Source organism: Epinephelus lanceolatus, chromosome 22, assembly GCF_041903045.1.
Source record: "Epinephelus lanceolatus isolate andai-2023 chromosome 22, ASM4190304v1, whole genome shotgun sequence".
NCBI lineage: Eukaryota > Metazoa > Chordata > Actinopteri > Perciformes > Serranidae > Epinephelus > Epinephelus lanceolatus.
Genome location: NC_135755.1, coordinates 2,823,599 through 2,849,901, shown reverse-complemented (window position 1 = coordinate 2,849,901; position 26,303 = coordinate 2,823,599). Strand labels below are relative to the sequence as shown.

The window sequence follows — 26,303 nt, the reverse complement described above, 5'->3', positions numbered from 1 at the left end:
TGTTATGTTTGTTTCTGATCGTCGTCTTCTTGTATCTCTAAAGTCACTGCTGTTTAACATCTTATCCAAATAAATGTTAACAATAATCTGTGACTAAGGATTAAATGAAGAAGAAGAAGAAGAACATATGAGAGCAGTACTGAGAAGATGTTGAAGAATAGATGATCATATTTATTTGTTAATTTGAATACAATCACATTGTTACAGCGTTACTGATTTGTGCACACTGACATAAACATCTTAAAAATGTTAAACTTTAAACTCCTAAAGAATAAATTTTCAAAATGTACATGAACTGGTCATTCACCGGAACAAGGTACCTCACTCTTTGGGGGTCTCCAGAAGGGAGGTCCCTCACCTTTTCAGGGTCCTCTGGAAGGAAGCAGCTCACCCCCTTTAGGGTCCCCAGGAAGGAGGTACCTCACCTCTTGAGGGTCCCCAGGAGAAAGGTACCTCATCTCTTGAGGGTCCCCAGAAGAAAGGTACCTCATCTCATGAGGGTCTGCAGGAGAAAGGTACCTCACCTCTTGAGGGTCCCCAGGAGAAAGGTACCTCATCTCTTGAGGGTCCCCAGAAGAAAGGTACCTCATCTCTTGAGGGTCCCCAGAAGAAAGGTACCTCATCTCTTGAGGGTCCCCAGAAGAAAGGTACCTCATCTCATGAGGGTCTCCAGAAGAAAGGTAACTCACGTCTTGAGGGTCCCCAGGAGAAAAAAACCTTACTTCTTAAGGGTCCCCAGGAGAAAGGTACTTCATCTCTTGAGGGTCCCCAGAAGAAAGGTACCTCATCTCATGAGGGTCTCCAGGAGAAAGGTAACCCACGTCTTGAGGGTCCCCAGGAGAAAAGAACCTTACCTCTTGAGGGTCCCCAGGAGAAAGGTACCTCACCCCTTGAGGTTCTCCAGGAGAAAGGCACCTCATCTCTTGAGGGTTCGTAGGAGTGAGGTACCTCACCTTTTAAGAGTTCCCAAGGAAGGAAGTACCTCACCTTCTTTAAGGTCTCTGGGAGGGAGGGAATAACTAAAACACAGGATATCACCAGTTTTATGTTTTAAGTTAGTCAGCATTGGAACCACACTGTAGTTTTCCTGCGCGGTGGAGGAATAGCAGAGGTAACACCAGACTGCTGGGCAGGCTGAACCAGATGGCAGATATCATGACCACACAGCCATCAGTGTTGCTCAGTAGTGGTGAAGCATCTAGAGCTACACAAACTAGAATCCCTACAAGCATCAGACACAACACTCCCATTATGGCCATGATGGTATGGAAAGCCCTCTGCTTTGATTGGTTAACCTGCTCCCTGTCCCCGCCCACTTCCCCTGGCCCTGGACGAATCAGAACATGGAGAACAGAGAGGCTACAGAAAGAGACAACAAATAAGGAGAAAATCAAGAAGCCGAGAAACGGAATGATTGGAAACTCAGGCACATAAAGAGCAGTAACACCGATCCATCCAAAACACAGCAGCCAAACACAGCCAGTGCTAATGTTCCTGATCCTGACCCCAGCTGAGTGTCTCAGCCCCAGGTAGGTGACGGGGTGAACAACAGCCAGGTATTGCTCCACACAGGTGAGGATGTGAAAGAAAGTCTGTCCGGGGAAAATGATGAAACACAAATAGATACCCACGATTGACATCACTGGGCGATCTGCGTAAGAGCCACAACAGAGGAGAACCCATCCTGACTCACTGATCAGCTCCATGGCAGCCATCTGGACGGTGAAGAAGTCAGAGTGGCTCATGGTGGTGGAGCGCTGCCGCCGCCATTGCTGGTGACCCAGGTAGAGGACGAGGATGGAGAGAGGATGGAGAAGGAGGAATTTGGTGACGGTGAAAGCAACAGAGATGATGAAATTAACAGTGACGTCAGAGCAGTGGAAGAATGGGTGATGGATGGTGTTGCTGGTAAGAGTTGAGTTGACTGACATGTCTGTTTCAGGGAGGCCTGAGAAAGAGGAGCAGAGGTGGAGACAGACGGATGATACTCAACAGCTAAATAAATATGATCAGAATAATACAGACGTCTCTTTCGCCATGTAAGTCAAATTAGCCTGGAAGCCCAACGCTGTTCTGAGGGGCTTTCTCTTAAGCCAATTTGACAAAACAGCCAAATGTGGAATTACAACTCCTGGATCTTTCATGTGAAGCCATGTGGCCCAAAAAGACTTTTTTTTTCCAAAGACTTACGTTGTGAAAGAGGTGTCTATAAATCAGTGGATACATTTTTTTTTTGGAGCGTCGTAACCCTTGTATTATGACTTGTTTCATTGTCAGAATTTGACCTATTAGGGATAACATTTGGAAAGTCTAGAAGAGCCGCAACATTAAATCATTTTATCCCCTTTCAAGTTAGCAGAGAGCTAAACAGGAGTCTCAGTGTGTGTGCTCTATGAGCCCTTTTGCGAATGTTTTTTGGTGGGCGGCTGAATTGTCCACAGACATCAGCTAGCGCTAGCTAACAATTTGTGTGGTCTTGTTTTAGATGATGGAGGAAGATGATGTGAGTGGTGCGTTCAGAAACACTCATTGTGAGTGTGGGAGCGCACTCTGACACAAACTGGAGTGTTGATAAATTGGGAGCGCTGTCTGAATGCAGCGTTGGGTTATCCAGAGCAGCGCACTCTCAGAGTGGCAGAGCACACTCTGGACACTCTGTCTGTGGAGACGGAGCAGCAGAGCGCCGAGCGGAGTGACTTTTCCCTAACCTGATATGAAGTGTGCGCTGCACATGTGAGCATTTTTGATGATGGCCTCCGTCCAGTCCTTTGGTCTTATCACATTTAACCATAGTTGTCTTTGTTTTTGTTGACGGGCAGTGGCGACTGGTTTTGAGCCATGACTCCTTCTATTCTGGCTCCCAATAAGCCAGAATAGACAAACACATTTTAACACTCCTATGGAGCCTACAGCCCTGTGGGGGAGAGGCAGCTGCACCTCCAGCTGATAACATGATGTCATTGCAACATCGACACGTAAAGGGTCTATAGGCCCCCCAAAACTGAAGATTTGGGTACTTACACACCGCAGAAATAAAGCTCTTTTGGCTTTGTGTGTCAGTGAACAAGTTTCATAGGAATGAATGGGGCCCCCGCCTCCAACACTTACACCCAGTTCTCTTTATACGTCCATGGTGAATGTGTCGACTAATGCACAGAATGTTTGCTAGCCAACATTCTGACAGATATTTAGCATGAGATTACCATAAAATTATCATTCAGTAACACTTTATAAAAACTGTCACAACAGACAGTGATATAACATACATAATATTACATTAACTTGTTACGTTTTTTATTACTTTTGAAAGTAAAGACAAAACAGTATGTATGCTAGGGTACACTGCCTTTAAGCTAGTGTGAAAGTAGTGGTATCTTGGGAAACTACACAACATATAACATCCATTTGCAGCAACCAAGTTGGCATAGCGCTTCAAATTTAGGCTTAATTTTGGCAAGGAAACAACAGGTGTGGCCATTTTTAAATGGATCCTTTAGAAACTCTCATTTGAAGATATCTAAATGCAAATGGGATCTGTGGGTAACAACGAGATTCCCCTAACCTTGGGAGGCCTTGCTCCCAGTAAATATTTAGTTTGAGCATAGTTGAATTATGAGGCTGACCCTTTAATAATAACAATAATTACTGCCTTAGAAAAATATCTTTCCTCTGACATGTGTCATACTTACAGTGAGATGGAGGCTCAGTTTTCAGCTGTTTGACATCAAATGATGAATTTGTCTGCTGACTCTGGGCGATTGGATAGTCCAGTCTTGTTTGACATATCAGGGCAAAAAAATAGATAAAATCATTGTCTCTAAATTGCCATTTAGTTTTGCTTTACTTTTGAAAACTGAATTAATATTGAAATATCTGACATTAAAGATCATTCACCTGTCCTTCTGATCGTCGTCTACAAACTCTCTGGATTGTTCGCTGGCGTCTCCTCCAAACATATCAATATTTTTCTGTGATAAAGGTGCGTGTGTGTGTGTGTAGGGGTGTGTATGTGGGGGTGTGGGTGTTGAGTTTCAGGTTTTTTGCATGATGGAAATTCAATGCATGGTTTTATGATACTTTTCACGCTAAATTGCAGCTGGCAAATTTTGTTTTCGCATCGTAGTTCCACAGGAGAAGCAGGTGTGAGTTCAGTCTTTCAACATTAATGTCTTTAAATGGTTTGATTTTTGTTTGTTCCAGTCCACAAACACTTCATTCATTTACATTCTGTAAGTTGTTAGTCAGTACACAAACAGTGACCGGATACATACTGAATTATGATTACTTATTATGGTTACTTTATACACATACAGGTGGTTTTATACAGTACGTATACACGTATAAAAAGCTTTCTTAGATACCAAAATATGATTTATATTATATGTGAAAAATACGTAAAGTAATATTTTATAGCTGTGAATCTGTCCTCATCCTTACAGTTGACAGTTTGGTAGTTTTCTCTGTGTTGAAACAGCAGAACCAACATCAGCCTGCTGCACAGACATCACCTGACTCATAATGTCAACAACAGTCACCACCACACTCCCATCATGGCTCTAAAGGTGTGGGTGGATCTCTGCTTTGATTGGTCAGCCTGCACCCTGCCCCCACCCATTTCCTCTGGCTGAGAGCGAATCAGAGCGCAGAGAACAGAGAGGCTGATGAAAGCAGAGGATTAGTGTGGAGGTGGTTTGCTCAAGGTCGTAATGAGGATCCAAAACACATCAACCAAACGCACTCTGTGCTTTGCGATTGTCCATCTGTCTCAACCACAGGTAGGTGACAGGGTGAACGACAGCCAGGTAGAGCTCCACACAGGTGAGGATGAGGAACAGCAGCAATACCTCACCCAGAAATGACACACAACAACCTCAAAGAAACACAAAATGACCACAAAGACACACAAAACAACCACAAAGAGACACAAAAGGTCCACAGCGAGACAGAAAATGACTACAAAGAGACACAAAACAACCACAAAGAGACATAGAACAACCATAGAGAGACACAAAAGGTCCACAAAGAGACAAAACAACTATAAAGAGACACAAAATGACCACAAAGAGACAGAAAATGACTACAAAGAGACGCAAAACAACCACAAAGAGACACAAAACGACCACAGAGACACAAAATGACCACAAAGAGACACAAAATGTCCACAAAGAGACAAAAAATGGCCACAGAGACACAAAATGTCCACAAAAAGACAAAAAATGGCCACAAAGAGACACAAAACGACCACAAAGAGACATAGAACAACCACAGACACATATAATTACTCCTAAGAGACACAAAACAACCACAAAGAGACACAAAATGTCCACAAAGAGACACAAAACAACCACAGAGAGACACAAAATGTCCACAAGGAGACACAAAACAACTATAAAGACACACAACCGGACCACAAAGAGACAGAAAATGACTACAAAGAGACACAAAACGACCACAAAGAGAGACAAAATGTCCACAAAGAGACAAAAAATGGCCACAAAGAGACAAAAAATGGCCACAAAGAGACATAGAACAACCACAGACACATATAATTACTCCTAAGAGACACAAAACAACCACAGAGAGACACAAAATGTCCACAAGGAGACACAAAACAACTATAAAGACACACAAACGGACCACAAAGAGACAGAAAATGACTACAAAGAGACACAAAACGACCACAAAGAGAGACAAAAAATGGCCACAAAGAGACAAAAAATGGCCACAAAGAGACATAGAACAACCACAGACACATATAATTACTCCTAAGAGACACAAAACAACCACAAAGAGGCACAAAATGTCCACAAAGAGACACAAAAAAACAACAACTTCAAAGTCTGTGTATCTTCCTCCTGTGTAGAAGAAGTGATGGGGGCCTTTGCATGTCTGTGCCCAGGGGCCCATTGTCTCATGAGGCGCCCATGCCCACTGCAAGTTACATTGAATTTTTGAAGAAAACATTGTTTATCTAGCGTGCCTCCACTGTGAACCAAGAACCCAAAAACAACATGGAACATAACTGATGAAGTGAAGTCACTGGGGAGCGTGTTTAATAACAATACAATGATATCATTACATCTTTTTACAAACTCTCACACAATTGTAATCCAAGTCTTATGTACCGAGTCAACGGCTCAGCACTTCACAGACACATTCGGTTACACTAAACATTAAGATTGAAACACCTCTGTATAAACAGTCACATGTAGGGATGAGAAGTGCAGCCCGGCAAGCATGTGTGTTTGAACTCTGCTGTCCTGTGTGGTTAGTGTAGTCACACAAACGTGACCACAAACAAAACACAAACACAAAACAATCAGGAGACACAAATTAACCAAACACAGAAGCCAAATGACTATGACTCTGCTATTAGAATAATGCAAACAGAAAATGTGCCTGCTTTGATTTCACAGTAAATCATTCATGCAAAAACAGCCCACAGTCATCCCTCTGACACATTCAACAGGCGTGTATTAATGTGTCATGTCTTCACAGCAGAGCAGCGAGCAGGACTGACGATGATGAGGTTGGTGTGTTTTAATAACTTTAGTTTATTAGACTTTACTTTAAGTTATTATACTTTCTCTAAATAACCGAACATCTTTGCTTTGATTTGGTGTCATTTAATTAGTTATTTGTAGTTATAACTGAGTCATAGTTCATGCAGCCCCAAAACATTTTAACTAATTTATAATATCATAAATCTTTATCCATCTCAGTGGCATTTACTTCTACTTCCCCATTTAATACAAACCCTGCAAACACATCCTCCATGTTTATCTGTTGTCTTGATAGATTTAGTATATCGTGAGAGTCACATCAGGTGTTCACTTTGCCTTTTTTCCTCTGACGCTGTGAAATAAACTCTCCAGAATCTTTACGTCATCAGTCCTGCAGCCTTTCTTTTATCTGTCAGTGTTTACTGTGACAAAACATCAGGAAATGTTGTTGGTGGAAACTTAATATCGATCAGGTAAAGAAGAAATGTCTCCTGTGCATCGTTTTCAGCAACCAACAGCAGACAGTTACATCACATTTCCACTGTGTGCTACAGCACGGCTGTGCTCTGGGTGAGGGTGGAGTTAGAACACTGCAGACCACTGATTGGTCAAAGACACATCACTAAAATCAAAACTAACACGACACAGGAAAGCCGTACACTATGTCTTAAAATACAGTGTACACTACAGTGTACATGATGCAAACTATGCTGTTTACTATCCACATTGTCGTACACGACGTCTTATATCACGCTGTATGCTAGCTTGTACACTACACTCTTCACCACTCACATTATGTCGTACACTACATCGTACTCTACTTCTTACACTACGCTTTACATTACGCACACTATGCTGCACACAATGCCGTACACTATGTACAATATGTCGTACACTACGGCTTACTCTACGCTGTACTTGTGTACACTATACACACTACGCCATACACTACATACACTGTGTCGTACACAACGTCTTATATCACGCTGTACGCTACTTTGTACACTACACTCTTCACCACTCACATTATGTCGTACACTACGTACAATATGTCGTACACTACACCATACACTACGGCTTACTCTACACTGTACACAATTGTGTACACTATACACACTACGCCATACACTACATACACTATGGGTGCGGTTACATGATGGCTTCTCATTCAGAATGAAATAAATCTGAATGAAATCATTCGGAATTAAAGTCTTTCCAGGTAGTTTACATGAGAAATATTCATTCCGAATGAGGGTTTACACGGAGATCAGTTTAATCGCCTTTATTCAGGTCTGCGCAAGATTTGGGGCAGGGAAGGTTTCTGATTGGATAGGGGGCAGGGGTTACATGTTTATGTTTACCAGAAGAAAACACTGTATAGTCCTCGCTCCGGATAACAAGATGCTTGACGACGCCGTTCTTAGTGCCTTTTTCGGGCTTGTTTTGCTGATATTCTTGAAGCAGCAGTACGACAACAACCTTGTTCTGCTAATGCTTCGTCTGTTGAGGAGGAGAAGGGAGGTAGAAGGTCGAAGAAGGGAGATAGAAGACCGTGCTGTGGAGAATGGAAACCGGTGAGTGCAACAAGTCCGACTGCTCTATCTCAGCCCGTTGCTATGCGCGCTATATACTCATCATGCCAGAAGGGCAAGGAAACGAGCATGTGCAGAAAGACTGGAATGAACTTAAAGAGGAATGAGTGTATACAAGTGCTGAAATTCTTTCATTCAGAATTAGAATCAGAATATTCCAGCCCCTTACATCGGATTGAATTTTCAATCACATTGGCCATTTTCATTCCGAATTAGGTGTTTACAAGATCACTTTTAATAGGAATGAACTTTCATTCCGAATGAAAAGGGAATTAAACTGTCCATGTAAACACACTCTATGTCGTACAATATGCCGTACACAACTCTGTACACTACACACACTGTGCCCTACAATGGACGAGGCGCAGATGTTCCTCTGTTTGGTTGCTGATGAAAAGATTCAGCAAGAGTCACATTAAAGATGATGTCACGGCAGGTTCATGTGGCATCACTATGGCAACCAGCTGAGTATCCTGCCGACACTTTAAGGCACTATCTGTGGAGGAAAGCAAAATAGAAAATAGGACCTGGTACCAAAAGTAAGTAGAGTCAAGCCGATGCAAGCAGCAGAAACGAGTCATTAGAGACTGAGGCTGGTGAACACAGCAGAGCATTTAACAACTGAAGAGACAGATTGTTCCCTTCAGGAGCAGGTGGAGACCAAAACTGAGCTAAAAGAGAAAGAAGACTGGACTGATGTTCATCAGGTGACACAGAGACTCCTCATCAGTCATCATGTTGCTCTGTAGCTGCTGGATGTCACCAGCTGCAAAGACAAGTCACATGCATGTGCTCTAGAATCTCACACTGATCATTCTTTTTCTTCTTCTTCTTCTTCTTGGCTTCCAGACAAACAGATATGTCATTCAACTCCTCTTCATCCTCCAGTGTCTTCCCTCCTCCTCCTCTCCTCTCCTCCTCCAACTCCTCCCTCCATGTTACACTCCACGTCTGCCTCAAAGAAAGAATGGCAGTCCCTATCATGACGGCCTACTCTATCACCAACCTCCTCCTCCAGCTCCCGCTCTTCATCCTCATCCTGTGTGTGGCTCACCAGCGATGGAGGAAGCAGCGCTCTGTTGCCACGGCAGTGACGATGAGTCACTCTGACTTCTTCACCTATAACATGGTTGCCATGGAGGTGATGGGCATGGTGGGGTCTTTCTTGTTCTGTTTCAGCACCTACACCGACGTCATGAGTCTAAAGATGGCGGGGATGTACTTGTTCTCCACCACCTGGCCGGGACAGACTCTGTTTCACATCCTCACCTGTATGGAGCGCTACCTGGCTGTCGTCCACCCTGTCACCTACCTGGGGCTGAGACAGGTGGGCGGGGTCAGGATCAGGAACATCAGCACTGGATGTGTTTGGCTGATGTGTTTTGCAGGCATGGGAGTCATTCAGGAGCTCCTCAGTAACTTCAGCAGCATCTCGGCCACCTGCTTCTGGGTCGTCTCATTAATCGTCATCTCTTTCTGCAGCCTCTCTGTTCTCCGCGTTCTCATTAGCCCACGGCCAGGGGAGGGGGGCGGGTACAGGGCGCGGGTTGACCAATCAAAGCAGAGGACTTTTATCACCGTCATGGCCATACTGGGAGTTCTGCTGTTCAGGTCGGTGGGGGACCTGGCCTTCGCTGTGATAATCACTCTGCCAGTGCTGAGCCAGTACGAGATGTGTGCAGTGATGATGTCTACAGGCTGGTTCTGTCTACCCAGCAGTCTGGTGTTACCGCTGCTGTTTCTACACCGATCAGGGAAACTACCAGGATGTAAACACAACACTCAGTCTGGGTGACGGTCCAGTCAGATCCTGTGTCTCAGTTCGTGTTACTCCGTATGTACACTCGCTGTTTTGAGTGCAAAAGAGGGTTCACATTGACAAGTATGGCGAAATGCAGAGCACTACGAGTACCTGGATGATGTGCTCAAAACAGTCAAGAAGTTGAATGTAGAATGTATGAATGTATCCAACTTATTCCTGGCCCCATGGTATCTTGCTTAAATTATGTGTGCATATTCTGGCATTGAACCGAAAAGAAAGAGTTAGCTCAGACTGGTTGTTAATCGTTACAGACACGGACAGTGCAACAGGTACCAGAGCTCCGCAAAGACATTTTAGAAAATGCTAAGTTAACATTAGTTAAATATTTGTTAAAAAAAATAAACTGAAGGCAAATGACTTTGGAAAAGAACCAGCGTTGGCGGTTAGCCACCAAGAGTAGCCACTGGGACTGACTAGCTCACTGCTACTTCCTCTATCTCAAAGGAAGTTGTGACCATAATCGTAGGAAAGTCACTCAGTGGTGCATGAAGCCAAAAAGTTCAACTGCTACGTTTAAAATTACCCGGATGATCAGCAATGCTTCTGCACCTGGGGCCTGTAGAGCAGGTACACGAGAGACTTTCGCTGGTCGAGCACTCTGTTAAATTGAATGGGGATAAAATTATTTTATCATGTGACTCTTCCAGACTTTTGAGATGTTATCAGACCTAGTGGGTCAAATCCTGATTAAAAAACAAATAACAAGTCATTTCGCTGGGCTGTGACGCTCAAAAAAGTGTATCCACCGATTTGCAGACGTCTCTTTTGCCATCTAAGTTGATGGAAAAGGTCTTTTTGCTCCGAGGGTATCACATCACAGATGTATTTTTGCTGGCTTCAGAGCCATTTCCTCATTTCTCACCCTCAACAGTTGCCATCTGGGCTACATAGCGAACAGGAAGGGACCACCAAACTTGTGAAAATAGCGACTGAGGAAGCTGCAGAGGTTGCGGTTGCTCCAGTGAACAAGCCAACAAGCCGGCAGATATTTTTGGCGGTAACAATCGTGGTCAGATTTTGTCAGGAATGCTCTGTCCATTAGTAATTTGCCATTAAAGAAGAAGAAGAAGAAGAAGAAGAAGAAATGGTCAAATGTTATGTTCCTTGATTCCAGTAAATAAAAAATAGGCATGTTCAATTTAAGACAACACTACAAGGTTGGAATTCACGCACTACGCAAGTACACAAAAGCGCATGCAGTGTACTGCATAGAAGTGTACTAATGGAAGTATTCGAACTGAGACACAGAGGCAAAGTTCTGATTAACAGCATCTTAATCAGCAGTGAAGTGTAACTTACTACATTTGCTGAAGTACCGTACCGCAGGACACATCTGAGGTTCTTGTACTTTAAGTTTTATCTTTTCATGCTTCTTTCCACTTCTGTTCTACTACGTTTATCTGATAACTTTCAATTACGGATTCTTACACACAAAACAAATGAGGTTTTAAAATCTGATATTAAGTTATAAACAGTTTATACAAGTCCAGCTGAAACTATTAGTCTGTTCATCAATAATAATGTTAATAATTGTAATGTATCAATAATAATGTTGATAATCGTAATGTGTAAGTAATACAGATGCACAATAATATTGGCATGTCATTAATGTCTGCCAATATCGGCTTAAGAGTCAGCCATCACCATAAGAGTATGTATAATATGATGTTAATTCCACTACAGAAGAGACTTGATGATCACTAAAATTAGGCGGGAAAATTTTTTTATATAACAATATTGATATCGATAATCGGCCAAATAAGGTGTTATATATCTACATATTTGATACTGGCAAAAAAATAATAAATCCAATATTGTGCATCCCTAGTTAGTAATAATGTTAACAGTTGTATTTGTAATAATGTATAAAAAAATATTGTATTAGTCATAATGTTAACAATTGTAATGTGTTAGTAATAATGCATAAAAATTAGTTGTATTAATAATAATGTTAATGACGGTAATTATTAGTAATAATGTTAACAAATGTATTGTATTTGCAATAATGTATAAAATGTTATTGTATTAGTCATAACGTTAACAATTGTAATGTGTTAGTAATAATGCATAAAAAATAATTGTATTAGTAATCATCTTAATGATAGTAATGCATTAGTCACAATGTTAACAATTGTAATGCATTTATAAAAATGTATAAAAAATATTGTATTAGCCATAATTTTAATAATAGTAATGTATAGTCCTAATGTTAACAATTGTAATGTGCTAGTAATAATGTATAAAAATAATTGTATTAGTAATAATGTTAATAGTTGTAATGTGTCAGTAATAATGTTAACAATTGTAATGTATTTATAATAATGTTTAAACAATTATTGTATTAGTAGTAATGTTAATAGTTGTAATGTGTCAGTAATAATGTTAACAATTGTAATGTATTTATAATAATGTTTTAACAATTATTGTATTAGTAATAATGTTAACAATTGTAATGTGTTAGTAATAATGTATAAAAATAATTGTATTAGTAGTAGTATTATTAGTAATAATGTTAATAGTTGTATTAGTAATCATGTTAAAAACTGTAATGTGTTAGTCACAATGTAACCATTATAATGTGTTTCTAATAATGTTAACAATTGTACTGTATAAGTAATGATGTTGAGGTTACACAAACATGGTGAAGGTGTCACTTTGAGTCATTGTAACAAACATTTCTCGTTATTTTTACAAACCAAACAATTTATCAATTAAAGGACAAAAATAATGTAATCACTTTGGTGATTCTCTGACTTTTACATCTAGCACCATCATCAGGTCAACATTTAAATATGTCCAATACTACTGCTGATGACCTTACACATGACATGTCAGTCAGCCTCAGCTACACTCAGTGCTTACTGTTAATTAGCTGATGTTAGCATGCTAACAGGCTACACTGAGGTTGCTAACGTGAACAACTTAGTCTTGTTATTCAATAATTAATAATTTCCAGTTGCTTCTATTTGCCATTTAAAACAACATGTTAAACTAACACTAACCAGGTGTTCTGGTAACCTGTCATCTGATTTGACTACGCAGCAGTTTCAGTGTACAGGTCATTTGAATCCTGTCAAACGTCTGCTTCAGTGAAGATGAGATAAAGCTGCTTCATGCACATCTAATACTGGAGTTCATGAGGACGTCAGTAAAGTCAGATTGAGTCATTTTCACCACATTGTGTTTTTATTACGTTCACTGTTGAAAGTTGTGAGTTTTTTTTAACATTTTAATAAGTGGAAAATTGTTTACCCATTAGCTGTGAGACGGATCACTACAGCTGACAGACACAACAGTTTGCAACCCACAAGTGCAACTTGTATTTATGAACAAGATGTACCACTTTGAAGCTGTAAGGGTGCCATAGCTTCTCCTCTCTCTCTGTGGGCAAACAGCACAGAGCGAAACAGCGCCATCACTCCTCCTCATGCCCCTCCTTCTCTTCCCTCCTGCTGTATGTTGACAGCATCACAACCTCGCCACCACCTCCCCTCCTTGCCACTGCCTCATTTGGGAGATTGTAATCCCTCTTGCACCAGCCGACCAGCCACACAAGAATTACCAATATGAATGCCACAGATGCCACACACAGCAGCAGGCACCCTGTGCAAAGCCAAAAACAAAACACCCCCCTACATCTGATGGCACAAATTGTACCAGTCATTTCAGTTGAGGGTCTGACAGTAGGATGAGGAGCCAAGGTATGTGACCCGTTCAACGGCACAGCAGCAGTAGAAGTAGGAACAGTAGTAGGAAAAGAGGAGGTAGTAGTTGGAACAGGAGGAACAGTAGTGGGAACAGGAGGAAGCGTCATAGGAATAAGAGGTGTAGTATCTGGAACAGCAGGAGCAACACTATCTGTATGGACAGGAATAGTTTGCTTGTCACTGTCTCCGGCTGGATTTGGTTCAGGCTCAGGTGGACACAGATCAGATTCCTCCAGTGTCACTACAGGTTTATCCTTAAGCCACTGTGGAGAGTCACACACCTGAGGACACAAAGCAATCAGCAAAAAATAATTCACAGGAAGCCAAAATGAATCCTTTCTGACTTTTAAATATACATCAATGCAGCAATCAGAACTGTAATAACTCAAACTTTCAATCCTTATTCCCATGTTACGATCTCTCTAGACTAGTTACTAGTTGGTACAAAGTGTTGATCGATCATGTCTGAAGGTAAGAAACTGGTGGTACTCACCAAACTCTCTGGGTCGCTCTGAATGATTGGGCCTTCTCGGGTGTAGACGTTGAATTCATAGTTGTCTAGGTATCTGCGCAAATAACCAAGGGAACAGGAGCAGGCCCAGGGATTGGCTGAGAGGAAGAGGTACGGCACTTCCTCCTTCTTGCTGAACCAATCATCTGGCATCACCATGATCTGAAATTAAAAGGAAGTGTCCTGCAGCATTCAACATGCCAACCATCGCCCCCTACAGGCGAGAAGATGAACAACTGCTGTAAACTTGTACCACCTCTGAGCTACAGCATAATAATAAATTAAACCGCCTGTTTCTGACTGATTTTGTACCAAAATACTTTCAATACTTTGATTGTTCTCTCACCTTGTTGCTCTCCAGGTAGAGGGTCTCTATGGCAGGGAGTGGGTGGAGCATGAGCTCGGGAAGCACCTTGATACGATTGGATGACAAGTCCAGGATCTAGAAGGCGGGACCGCCAGATCTTAGCCAAAAATATCCAGGTTCTCCTTGTGTGAAAATTAAGCTAACATGCTACATTTCTATACTTCAGGTTCTGCATTCTTATATCCTTACATACCACCATCATGGTTTGCATGCTAACCTCTTAACCTGCCAACATCATGGCATGTGTCCCAGCTTTCTACTGTTCTACCTTCATGTTCTGCATCGTTAAGTCCTAATGTCCTACCACCATGGTATGCAGCTTAATTTTCCAACATGCTACCTTTGTGTTCTGCATCCTAACTTCCTTCTATGCCACCATAAAGGTTTGTGTCTGCACTTCCTAACATGGTACCTTCCTGTTCTGCACCCTATGGCTACATTGACAGTATTTGTCCTAGTTAATCCAGTATTAACCCTTCATGATTTGCTTAATGACTTTCTATCATGCATCCTCATCATATTCATTCTAACTTCCAAACTACATCTGCAACATGCGTCCTTACTTCCAAACATTCTCTGTTCATATGCATCTTTCCTTGCGAACAGGCTACGATCACAACACACAAGCTAACACACTGACCTCCAGCTTGCTGAGTCCAGAGAAGGTGTGGTCACTCAGAGAGTCCACAACGTTGTTGTCCAGGTAGAGTTCAGTTAGAGCAGGACAGGCGGTGAAGGAGCCGTCAGAGAGGGACGTCAGGCGGTTCGACCCCAGCCGGAGAACACTGAGGGTGGGCAAGATCGGAGTAACACTGGAGGTCACCTGTGGAATCTGGAGACATAGGAAGTCATGAAAATATATGTATAAAAACAATATGAGAGAATGAAACATTCATAACTTAACACTGATCACTGATATCAACTTGATTAAATCAGTATTCAGTTACAGACACCTTGTTGCCTGAAAGGTCGATCTCATAGATGGCTGTGAAGATCTGGAAGGAGGACCAGGACAGACTGGAGAACAGGTTGTTGGTAAACAACATAACCTTGGAACACAGAAAGAGAAGAAGAAGAAAAACATCACATTCCAACATATTCCCACTTTCAGGGTTTCCTGTCAGACTATCATGTAATTGCTCTGAAACAGGAAGCTCGCAGCTCCGCTGAGTGTCTTGTGATGTCAGCCCTGATAGTCAGAAAAAAAAGAAAACAAAAAAACCTTCTCTTAAGCTTGTTGTTTTCTCAGCACAGAGGATGTTTAACTGTGCTGTGTGTTTTTGGTTATTTATGGCAGCACAGTGACATTTAACTGCAGATGGTTATTGTGTGGATCATTGTGATGCCAAATAAAGAACAGGAAACGTGGTGATCATTGGATCTTCGACACGCCCAGAAACATAAAGTTTCCTCTGAGGTAAACTCTCCACAGGATTCCCAAAACTGTCAGTTTGTCATGACTCCTGAGGTTAAAGGGGATTAAAAAAATACCTCAGTGATTTATTATTGTAGGATTTCTTCTTTTTGTTGTTGTCTTTTATTTACTGATTATTATTTATATACAGTTTTAAGTGCTAAGAGAACCAGAGTAGATGCATTTCATTGTGCTATTGTATTTTAGCTATACAGAGTCAAAGTGAAACCAGAACTTCTGTGTCCTGTTCTAAAAATAAGAAAAGCTCCTTCAAAACCTGCTGACATTTGTGACAACAATAATGATAAGATAATGATAACAATAACAATACGATGCAGCCTTCTCGGCAGAATGTTGATGTTTAGATTAAGTGTTTTAATATATTTATATTTGTGTGCTGTTTTCAGTCGGATAGGAATAGGACTCTTTTGGCTGTTATTTATGCGCATGAGGGCTGGTCAGTAATATTGTAAAGCATATCTCCTTACCTTTAAACAAAAAGGATTACAAGTTGTAATTAAAAGAAAATATTTAAATTAGTCATTAATGTCTTGTATAAACCCTGCAAAGGCTTTTTGTTTTATGTAATGCTGAACACTGGAGCACAGGTCATTGTGTTTACATCATTTTATGTGATTCAGATTTTTTTTTTTTTTTTTTTTGTAAAGATCAATATTGGAAAAATATCCATAATAATATAGTGATTGATCTTAAACATATTTTTGATTCTTTAAAAAAACAAAAAAACAGACTGAAGTCAATTACTGTTTATTTTCCAGCTGTAACTTGACGTCATTCATGTCTCTCGTCTCACCAGCAGCTGTCGGTGTTTTGTGGTGTTACCTTGGTCGTGGGGTCAAATCCCGCTGGGATGTCACTGAAGCTGAGCGCTGTGCAGTTCTCCCTCGTCCGGTGGTCCTTGTCCCTGTCCCTGGTGCAGCCAGCCCATGCTGTAACTGTGGCAACGTGGCAGGACAGGAGGGAGAGGAGGATGAGGAAGAGCTGCATTCTGAAGAAGACCCTCAGCTCCTCAAAGACTGTCCATCTGAGTCTGAGAGGGTAAAATAAGCAACTAAACAGGAAACAGTCTTTCTGGGTGTGTCAGATTTTAATCAACGGTTACTGGAGTAAGACGTGAGACTTCAGTTGTCTGTTGTGATGTGTTGCTCTTTAAGCTGGACGGATCAAATGATCAAGTATGATACATATATTTGATCATCTGATCCGTCCAGATTCCTCCTTGTGCTCTTGAGGTTGTTTTTATTTGAGTGTTGGAGGCTTCCTGCTGTCTGTGATGTCATTTAGCAACACTGACACGTTTTCTGTTCGTCCATTAAATGTAAGTTTGAGTGACAAAAAGCATCACGAGTGCTAAATTTTTTACATTTGAAAGTTCCGATTGGTTGAACTTTGACCTGACTGAAGGCTACCCAGCCTTGGCTACACTTTCTGTGTCTCAGATCGTCTCTCTCACCAAACACTTCATATTCTGAGTGCACTAAGTGTGTTCACACTGCTTAGTACGGGAAAACACAGTGTACTACTGGAGCACTCAAAACGGTCCAGACGTTGAGCGTGGTTTGACGGACACTTCTCACCCTCAACAGTCGCCGTCTTTGTGACATAGAAAACCTCTCAACTTTTGACATGGCAGCTGGAGACAACAAGGAGTCTGTTAGTTCTACATGTTTTTGCACTAAGTACCAAAATTGTTGTCTAATAGAAGCCGTCAGTGATGTTTGTTGGGTCCGTAATGTTCTGGTACTGCCAACAACAATGTGAGTGCTAATGTTAGCTACCTAGCTAACTTGCCTCGAGCAACAGCAGCACATTTAATCAGTACTGACGTTGTGGCGTCAGTCTGGTTCATGTGTAGGTGGAGATAGTGGTCAAATGTTGGCAATAATGCTCACACGTCTATTCGCAATACGCTGTTTAAAAAGAAAACGAAGAAGAAGAGGTGGTTTTAAAAAAAAAAAAACTGTCGTCACTTCTAATAAGAACAAAACGGCAGTGTGAGATCTGAGACACTACTCTGTTGAAATTAGTGCACCAAGCAAGAAATACGTCGTGTGTGTGCTACACTGAAGTGGACTGACAGTAATATGCCATCTGAGACACTCACTGTGTTTACTGCTAATTAGCTGATGTTAGCATGCTAACAGGCTACACTGAGGTTGCTAACATGATAAACCTAGTCTTGTTATTCAATAAATCATCATTTTCACTTGCTTCTATTTGCCATTTAAAACAACATGTTAAACTAACTCTGAGCAGGTGTTCTGGTCACCTGTCACCTGATTTGACTACGCAGCAGTTTCAGTGTACAGGTCATTTGAATCCTGTCAAACGTCCACTTCAGTGAAGATGAGATAAAGCTGCTTCATGCACATCTAATACTGGACTTGATAAAGACATCAGTAACGTCAGATTGAGTCAGTTTCACCACATTGTGTTTCTCTCTGTCTGTCACCTATCACCAAAAGATGGTTCATGACCCAGTGAAGTCCTCCGACATATTCACAGCATTTCCAAGATGCCTAGACGTGGCAGGAATGGTATGTGGATCTTCAACGGTCTTGCCTTTAAACTGTCAGAACATTTTTTTAATAGCATGACTAATGAAGTTTTCGTGTCACAGACTGGGACCAGCATCCAGGGACATCTGGACAGCATCACGGAAAGCCTTCAACCCTACCTGCTTGCTGTCGGGGCCCAGAGGAGTGTGATTCACAAGTACTTCATTGTGATTGACAAACATGCAATACCTTTTAAGTCACCAGACTCTCTTGCCTGTGTTGATGAGCTTTTCAAAGCTCATTTTGTCTTCAGCACCTCGCACAACCCGGAATGGCAAATGTGTACAACTTCTTGCAAACCACCATTTATGAAATAGATGTTGGTACCACTAAGGTGAATCCCAGGGTTGCAGAGTTGAGGGATTGAGTTGATACTAAGATGTTGTGTTTTATTTGCAAAAGCTCTCAGGCAAATGCTAATACCCTGACAAAGCACTTAAAGTTGATCCATGGAGTTTGTTCAGGAAAGACACTTTGTCTTAAATGTGGTCAGGCTGGTTGTTCATGAGTTTATGGCACTTTTTCACATGTTGTTGTTAAAGATGAGATGTTGCTGTTGGTTACATTTGCACTACAAACAGTATGTCTTGATGAGCATTTTAATGCATTTAAAGTTGTCTGTACAACAGAGGGACCTCATGTTGTTGATGTCAAAGAGCTTTTCTGTTACAAAGCATTTGATATACAGATGTCATACAGCCGCGATGATTCAAGCTTGTTTATTGTCCCATACTGTTTCCTGTGAGTAAAAAAACTAGCACAGTGAACTCTAACCATGATGCATTGGATTTTGGCATTTTTTCTTTTTGTATTATTTTATTGTATTATTAAATGCTTTACAGAGGCCAGTTTTATGTTTCTGCCTGACACTTTATGGAAACAGTAATGTCACTGTCATCAGTGTTGCAAATGTTTACACATTTCTTGCATTTAAAAGAATAAAATGCATTTTTAAAATCTAATTTCTTGATTTATTGACTTTTTTGAGTTTAGATAATCTTCAAGAGTTAAAATTTGTCATTTTAACTGAAATACAACTCCTACATTGAGTGAAATGCAATTCTATATTGAGTGAAATGTAACTCTACATCGAGTGAAATATATCTCTACATTGAGTGAAATGTAGCTCTACATTGAGTGAAATATAACTTTACATTGAGTGAAATATATCTCTACATTGAGTGAAATGTAGCTCTACATTGAGTGAAATATAACTTTACATTGAGTGAAATATATCTCTACATTGAGTGAAATGTAGCTCTACATTGAGTGAAATATAACTTTACATTGAGTGAAATATATCGCTACATTGAGTGAAATATATCTCTACATCGAGTGAAATATAACTCTATATTGAGTGAAATATAGCTCTACATCGAGTGAAATGTATCTCTACATTGAGTGAAATGTAGCTCTACATTGAGTGAAATATAACTTTACATTGAGTGAAATATATCTCTACATTGAGTGAAATATATCTCTACATTGAGTGAAATATATCTCTACATCGAGTGAAATATAACTCTATATTGAGTGAAATATAGCTCTACATCGAGTGAAATGTATCTCTACATTGAGTGAAATGTAGCTCTACATTGAGTGAAATATAACTTTACATTGAGTGAAATATATCTCTACATTGAGTGAAATGTAGCTCTACATTGAGTGAAATATAACTTTACATTGAGTGAAATATATCTCTACATTGAGTGAAATATAACTTTACATTGAGTGAAATATATCTCTACATTGAGTGAAATATATCTCTACATTGAGTGAAATGTAGCTCTACATTGAGTGAAATATAACTCTATACTGAGTGAAATATAGCTCTACATCGAGTGAAATGTAGCTCTACATTGAGTGAAATATAACTTTACATTGAGTGAAATATATCTCTACATTGAGTGAAATGTAGCTCTACATTGAGTGAAATGGCAGTAGAGTTGTTTTAAATTATCATCATGTAGAGTTAAATATAAACACTTAATAGAGTAGAAATTACTGAAAAATTAACTCTGCAATGAGAGTAAATTTCACTCTATTTAGACTGGGACCAAATGTTATCTTTTTCAGAGTAAACTTTTTTTCAGTTTGAGTAAAATTTACTTTGATAAATTTGGAACAGTAGTGGGAACAGGAGGAACAGTAGTGGGAATAAGAGGTGTGGTAGTAGGAGCAACAGTAGCTGTATGGACAGGAATAGTTTGCTTGTCACTGTCTCTGGCCGGATTTGGTTCAGGTGCAGGTGGACACAGATCAGATTCTTCCAGAGTCATTACAGGTTTATTCTTGAGACACTGTGGAGAGTGACACACCTGAGGACACAAAGCAGTCAGCAAAAAATAATTCACAGGAAGCCAAAATGAATCCTTTCTGAATTTTAAATATGCATCAACACAGCAATCAGAACTGTAATAACTCAAACTTTCAGTCCTTATTCCTATGTTACGATCTCTCTAGTCTTTAAAGCTATAGTGCGTAACTTCTTCAGGACCATAAATGTCCGTTTCACCCAAGCCACTACAAGAGGAGATGACACAATGCTGATTAAGCCGATCGGCTCCTCTAACATCTTGCGGTATTTTTCAATATATATCATTTTTAGTATGCGTGTAGACCGGCGACATTCCCACGCTGGCGCACAGGAAATGCTTCCTCACAACAAGAAGGGAGGGGGAGGACGAGCGGAGAGTGTCACAGCAAGAGGTAGAGCGCAGGTAGAAAGTCAAACTAACATGGCGGAGAAGCGGCCGAGACACGGTTCAGAAGTGGATCCTACCACAAAGAAAAAGCCTGGATGTTCGGCTGAAGGTCTGTTAGCAAAGAAGGAAAGTGACCGACGGACAAGGCAAACAAGGATTTGTATTGGCGTCACTTTTCCTCGGTGGAGAGCCCTGAAGGAAGAAACTGGGCTGAGGGCAGACACGGATGTTGCCTTGCTGCTGTTGGATAAGTAAGTGACTTGGTTTATAATTATATTATGAGTAGTATGTGTTGCTGTTACATGTACTGGACCTAGTACTTTATTATTTTCTTGGAAATGGTGCTATGAACGTAATGTAATGTTAGCAGCCTGGTGTTCGCCACGTGGTGTAGCATTGTGTACACAGTGTGTGGCGAGTGTTACTCTGTGTACATGGAAGTGCCGCCGGCTTATTAGTTGTAATAACGCATTATCTGCTGGGAGGCGACAGAAGTTACACACTATAGCTTTAAGATACGATCTTCAGTATGCTCCAAACCAACTAGTTGGTACAAAGTGTTGATCGATCACATCTGAAGGTAAAAAACTGGTGGTACTCACCACACTCTCTGCGTCGCTCTGGATGATTGGGCCTTCTCGGGTGTAGATGTTGAATTCATAGTTGTCTAGGTATCTGCGCAAATAACCAAGGGGACAGGAGCAGGCCCAGGGATTGGCTGAGAGGAAGAGGTACGGCACTTCCTCCTTCTTGCTGAACCAATCATCTGGCATCACCATGATCTGAAATTAAAAGGAAGTGTCTTGCAGCGTTCAACATGCCAACCTATACAATAACAGCTACAATAACATAACGGTTTAAACCGCCTGTTTCTGACTGATTTTGTGCCAAAATGCTTTCAATACTTTGATTGTTCTCCCACCTTGTTGCTCTCCAGGTAGAGGGCCTCTATGGCAGGGAGTGGGTGGAGCATGAGCTCGGGAAGCACCTTGATACGATTGGATGACAAGTCCAGGATCTAGAAGGCGGGACCGCCAGTTAGAAGAGAACCAATAAGAAGGCAAGCATTCTTTGGTAAGAAAACTACGATCTTAGCTAAAAATATCCAGGTTCTCCTTGAGTGAAAATTAAGCTAACGTGCTACATTTCTATGCTTCATGTTCTGCATCCGAACTATCTAAAATACTACCATCGTGGTATGTGTCCTATCTTCCTAGCATGCTACCATCATGGATTGTGTCCTAACTTCCTAACATGTTATTCTTCCTATTCTGCATTCCAACTTTGTCACATGCTGCCCTTATGTTCTACATCTTAACTTCCTAACATGCTATCATCCCAGAATGCCTCCTAACCTCCTAACATGCTACACTTCATGTTCTGCATCCTAACTTCCTAACAAGCCACCTTTATTGTTCTGTGTCCTGACCTAAGATCCCAGTATGTGTTTAACTGCCGAACATTCTATCCTCATGTGCTGGGTCCCAACTTCCTAATATGCCACCTTTATGTTTTGCATCTAAACTTCTTTTACATCTAACATTCTACGTTCACAGTATACCTTCTGATTTTCCACCAAGGTACCTTTATGTTCAGCATCCTAACGTCCTATCATGCTGCCATTTATGGTATGTGTCCTAGCTTCCTTACATGCTTTTCTTCATGTTCTGCATCCTAATGTCCAAACACGCTGCCCTCTAACTTCCAACCTTCCAAGTATACTTAGTGTCTCCATCATCTTCGCTCTTACTTCCAAACATTCTCTGTTCATATGCATCTTTACTTGTGAACAGGCTACAATCACGACACACAAGCTAACACACTGACCTCCAGCTTGCTGAGTCCAGAGAAGGTGTGGTCACTCAGAGAGTCCACAACGTTGTTGTCCAGGTAGAGTTCAGTTAGAGCAGGACAGGCGGTGAAGGAGCCATCAGAGAGGGACGTCAGGCGGTTCGACCCCAGCCGGAGAACACTGAGGGTGGGCAAGATCGGAGTAACACTGGAGGTCACCTGTGGAATCTGGAGACACAGGAAGTCATGAAAATATATGTACAAAAACAATATGAGAGAATGAAACATTCATAACTTAACAGACACCTTGTTGCCTGAAAGGTCGATCTCATAGATGGCTGTGAAGATCTGGAAGGAGGACCAGGACAGACTGGAGAACAGGTTGTTGGTAAACAACATAACCTAGGAACACAGAAAGAGAAGAAGAAGAAAAACATCATATTCCAACATATTATATATGTTATATAATATACTTTATCGTCAGGGTTTCCTGTCAGACTATCATGTAATTGCTCTGAAACAGGAAGCTCGCAGCTCCGCTGAGTGTCTTGTGATGTCAGCCCTGATAGTCAGCAAAAAAACAAAACAAACCTTCTCTTAAGCTTGGTGTTTTCTCAGCACAGAGGATGTTTAACTGTGCTGTGTGTTTTTGGTTATTTATGGCAGCACAGTGACATTTAACTGCAGATGGTTATTGTGTGGATCATTGTGATGCCAAATAAAGAACAGAAAACGTGGTGATCGTTCGTTGGATCTTTGACACGTCCAGAAATGTAAAGTTTCCTCTGTTCATGTCTCTCGTCTCACCAGCAGCTGTCGGTGTTTCATGGTGTTACCTTGGTCGTGGGTTCAAATCCCGCTGGGACGTTGCTGAAGCCGAGCGCTGTGCAGTTCTCCCTCGTCCGGTAGTCCCTGTCCCTGTCCCTGGTGCAGCCAGCCCACGCTGTAACTTTGGTAATGTGGGAGGACAGGAGGGAGAGGAGGATGAGGAAGAGCTGCATTCTGACAAAAGACCCTCGGCTCCTCAAAGACTGTCTGTCTGAGTCTGAGAGGGTAAAATAAGCAACTAAACAGAAAACAGTCTTTCTGGGTGTGTCAGGTTTTAATCAGCAGTTACTGGAGTAAGACGTGAGACTTCAGTTGTCGAGTTGTTGTGATGTGTTGCTCCCTCTCGAGTTAGTGTTGGGTCGTTAGCGAACGAATCTTTCAAAAGAACAAATCTGTTGAGTGAACGTACTGAACTGAATCTCTTCCGGAACTGATTTGTTCATTTCTCAGTTCAGTTGAGCTCAGCAGCGAGCATGCAGGACGGGAGTGGAACTGCCGATTCGGTTCGTGCAAACAATGAATCACTTGCGAGATGCGAGGCAGCCAGGGTGCAGGGAGGGACTGCCTACTGCGTGACGAATCACTCGGTGAACGAATCACTCGGTGAATGACGTAACCCCGATCCCTGAGTGATTCAAATCATTTCTTCTCAGCGATAAACTTTCATAGGGACTGTTCTCTCCAAGCTAACGGCTAATGTAGCCAGGAGTCAAGCCACATGAACACAGTCACACACCTCCCCATTGTTTTAACAGACTTAGTTTCCAGATAAACAAACTTAAACGTCAGGCTGGCCAGTAATGAGACTCACCAGTGCAGGGCAGTGAGTCGGACGATGCAGTACACAGTCAGGGCTCCTCCCACCAAGCACTGAACGATTCGGTGAATGAATCTTTTGAACGAATCTTTCTCATGAACTGATTCTGGTGATTCAGTAACATCTAAAGAACTGCTTTGCCCATCACTATCTGGAGTCCACAGCAATCACGTGACCGATTCAAGACAACGTAGCAGCAACATGCTCGCTGAGTCCCCTTTCAATTTGTGTGGAAAGTGTGAACTTCTAACTTTGTAACACTTTTTAAATTGTGTTGATCGGCCATATAAAACCGGACTTATGATAAATAATAAAAGCCATGATTTTCCTGAATATTGTTGTCACGATTGATGCGGTATAAACGGGCCGTAAGAGCTGAAAGCAACAACAATAACAGCAAAACAAAAAACAACAAAAAACAACACCCCCTTTCCTATTGGTGGAAAAATGCGCCACTTCAACCAATCAAAAAAAATTGTATGGCAACACGCAGCATTTGTTGCTGGGGAGAGGGGAGAGTTGTGGGAGTGACGGCAGCGAGAGAGACAGTGGTAACAACCGCGATCATAGACAGAGCTGGGGTTTGTGACATTTAGCGTGTTTGGAGTGTGTAGCCAGTGTGTAGTCAGTGTGTGGTGTAGTGTGCTTTGGAAGAGGAGAGAGCACGCACTGAGTGGTACTCGGAGGTCCGCACAGAGGAGCGGACAGTGCGGCACACCCACCAGGTCCGGATCTCCCAAGCCTCAGCTCTGAGCCCTGGAAGACAGAGGATGCTGCTCCAGGTGGACAGCAGGAGGAGTGACACACCCTGGAAGTGTCAGGCCTGTGATGTGCCCCTCTGTGTTGTGATGGACAGGAACTGTTTTGCAGCGTGGCACAAATAATTTGTGTGGCATCTGATTGTTTTGTAAATAGTTGTTCAAAAAACGCCTGAGGCATTGCCTGCTTTTTAATGTAAATAATTATATGTAACTTTGTTGTTTGCTCAATTAGGACATGAGTTTTTGAAGCTTACAATTTATATTTCCATTCTAAGTTGCACAAATGGTTCATTAGACATGTTTGTCATTGTCATTGTCATGTCATTGTCATGTCATTTAGCAACACTCTCACACTGACACACGTTTTCTGTTCGTCCATTAAATGTAAGTTTGAGTGACAAAAAGCATCACGAGTGCTAAATTTGGTACATTTGAAAGTTCCGATTGGTTGAACTTTGACCTGACTGAAGGCTACCCAGCCTTGGCTACACTCTGTGTGTCTCAGATCGTCTCTCTCACCAAACACTTCATATTCTGAGTGCACTAAGTGTGTTCACACTGCTTAGTACGGGAAAACACAGTGTACTACTGGAGCACTCAATACGGTCCAAACGTTGAGCGTGGTTTGACGGACACTTCTCACCCTCAACAGTCGCCATCTTTGTGACATAGCGGCTGGAACAAGGATCTGTTAGTTCTACATGTTTTTGCACTAAGTACCAAAATTGTTGTCTAATAGAAGCCGTCAGTGATGTTTGTTGGGTCCGTAATGTTCTGGTACTGCCAACAACAATGTGAGTGCTAATGTTAGCTACCTAGCTAACTTGCCTCGAGCTACAGCAGCACATTTAATCAGTACTGACGTTGTGGCGTCAGTCTGGTTCATGTGTAGGTGGAGATAGTGGT

At 41.5% G+C, this 26,303-nt stretch overlaps 4 protein-coding genes across 4 annotated transcripts; 1 reads left to right on the top strand and 3 right to left on the bottom strand.

The window, feature by feature from the left end:
* Window positions 1-426: 426 nt before the first annotated feature.
* LOC117245940 (uncharacterized) lies at window positions 427-5,401 on the bottom strand. The gene is made up of 2 exons (XM_033609563.2): window positions 3,690-5,401; window positions 427-1,948 (listed from the first exon to the last, which is right to left on the bottom strand). Exon 2 carries the CDS (start codon window positions 1,929-1,931, stop codon window positions 1,056-1,058), a length of 876 nt encoding a protein of 291 aa, XP_033465454.1. The 5' UTR covers window positions 1,932-1,948; window positions 3,690-5,401; the 3' UTR covers window positions 427-1,055.
* An 893-nt stretch (window positions 5,402-6,294) lies between these two features.
* LOC144459914 (uncharacterized) lies at window positions 6,295-9,890 on the top strand. Its single transcript, XM_078164728.1, has one exon. The coding sequence runs from the start codon at window positions 8,955-8,957 to the stop codon at window positions 9,888-9,890; it is 936 nt and encodes a 311-aa protein (XP_078020854.1). The 5' UTR covers window positions 6,295-8,954.
* A 3,194-nt stretch (window positions 9,891-13,084) lies between these two features.
* Window positions 13,085-18,936, bottom strand: LOC117245893 (uncharacterized). The gene is made up of 6 exons (XM_078164276.1): window positions 16,760-18,936; window positions 15,456-15,551; window positions 15,143-15,334; window positions 14,482-14,577; window positions 14,118-14,297; window positions 13,085-13,905 (listed from the first exon to the last, which is right to left on the bottom strand). The coding sequence occupies exons 1-6, from the start codon at window positions 16,922-16,924 to the stop codon at window positions 13,333-13,335; spliced, it is 1,302 nt and encodes a 433-aa protein (XP_078020402.1). The 5' UTR covers window positions 16,925-18,936; the 3' UTR covers window positions 13,085-13,332.
* A 146-nt stretch (window positions 18,937-19,082) lies between these two features.
* On the bottom strand, window positions 19,083-25,310 carry LOC144459731 (uncharacterized). Its single transcript, XM_078164301.1, has 6 exons — window positions 23,828-25,310; window positions 23,298-23,393; window positions 23,028-23,219; window positions 22,123-22,218; window positions 21,803-21,982; window positions 19,083-20,813 (listed from the first exon to the last, which is right to left on the bottom strand). Exons 1-6 carry the CDS (start codon window positions 23,990-23,992, stop codon window positions 20,601-20,603), a joined length of 942 nt encoding a protein of 313 aa, XP_078020427.1. The 5' UTR covers window positions 23,993-25,310; the 3' UTR covers window positions 19,083-20,600.
* Between the last annotated feature and the right edge of the window lie 993 nt (window positions 25,311-26,303).

Bases quoted from the DNA above. Each gene is read 5' to 3' on its own strand.
- LOC117245940 (XM_033609563.2), bottom strand. From the start codon at position 1,931: ATGTCAGTCAACTCAACTCTTACCAGCAACACCATCCATCACCCATTC.
- LOC144459914 (XM_078164728.1), top strand. From the start codon at position 8,955: ATGTCATTCAACTCCTCTTCATCCTCCAGTGTCTTCCCTCCTCCTCCT.
- LOC117245893 (XM_078164276.1), bottom strand. From the start codon at position 16,924: ATGCAGCTCTTCCTCATCCTCCTCTCCCTCCTGTCCTGCCACGTTGCC. The intron at 15,335-15,455 runs GTGTCTGTAACT...CTATGTCTCCAG, and splicing joins TCGACCTTTCAGGCAACAAG to ATTCCACAGGTGACCTCCAG. The intron at 14,578-15,142 runs GTCAGTGTGTTA...CCCGCCTTCTAG, and splicing joins CTGGACTCAGCAAGCTGGAG to ATCCTGGACTTGTCATCCAA.
- LOC144459731 (XM_078164301.1), bottom strand. From the start codon at position 23,992: ATGCAGCTCTTCCTCATCCTCCTCTCCCTCCTGTCCTCCCACATTACC. The intron at 23,394-23,827 runs GTAACACCATGA...CTGTGTTCCTAG, and splicing joins GATTTGAACCCACGACCAAG to GTTATGTTGTTTACCAACAA. The intron at 21,983-22,122 runs GTGGGAGAACAA...TTTTAATTTCAG, and splicing joins TCTACCTGGAGAGCAACAAG to ATCATGGTGATGCCAGATGA.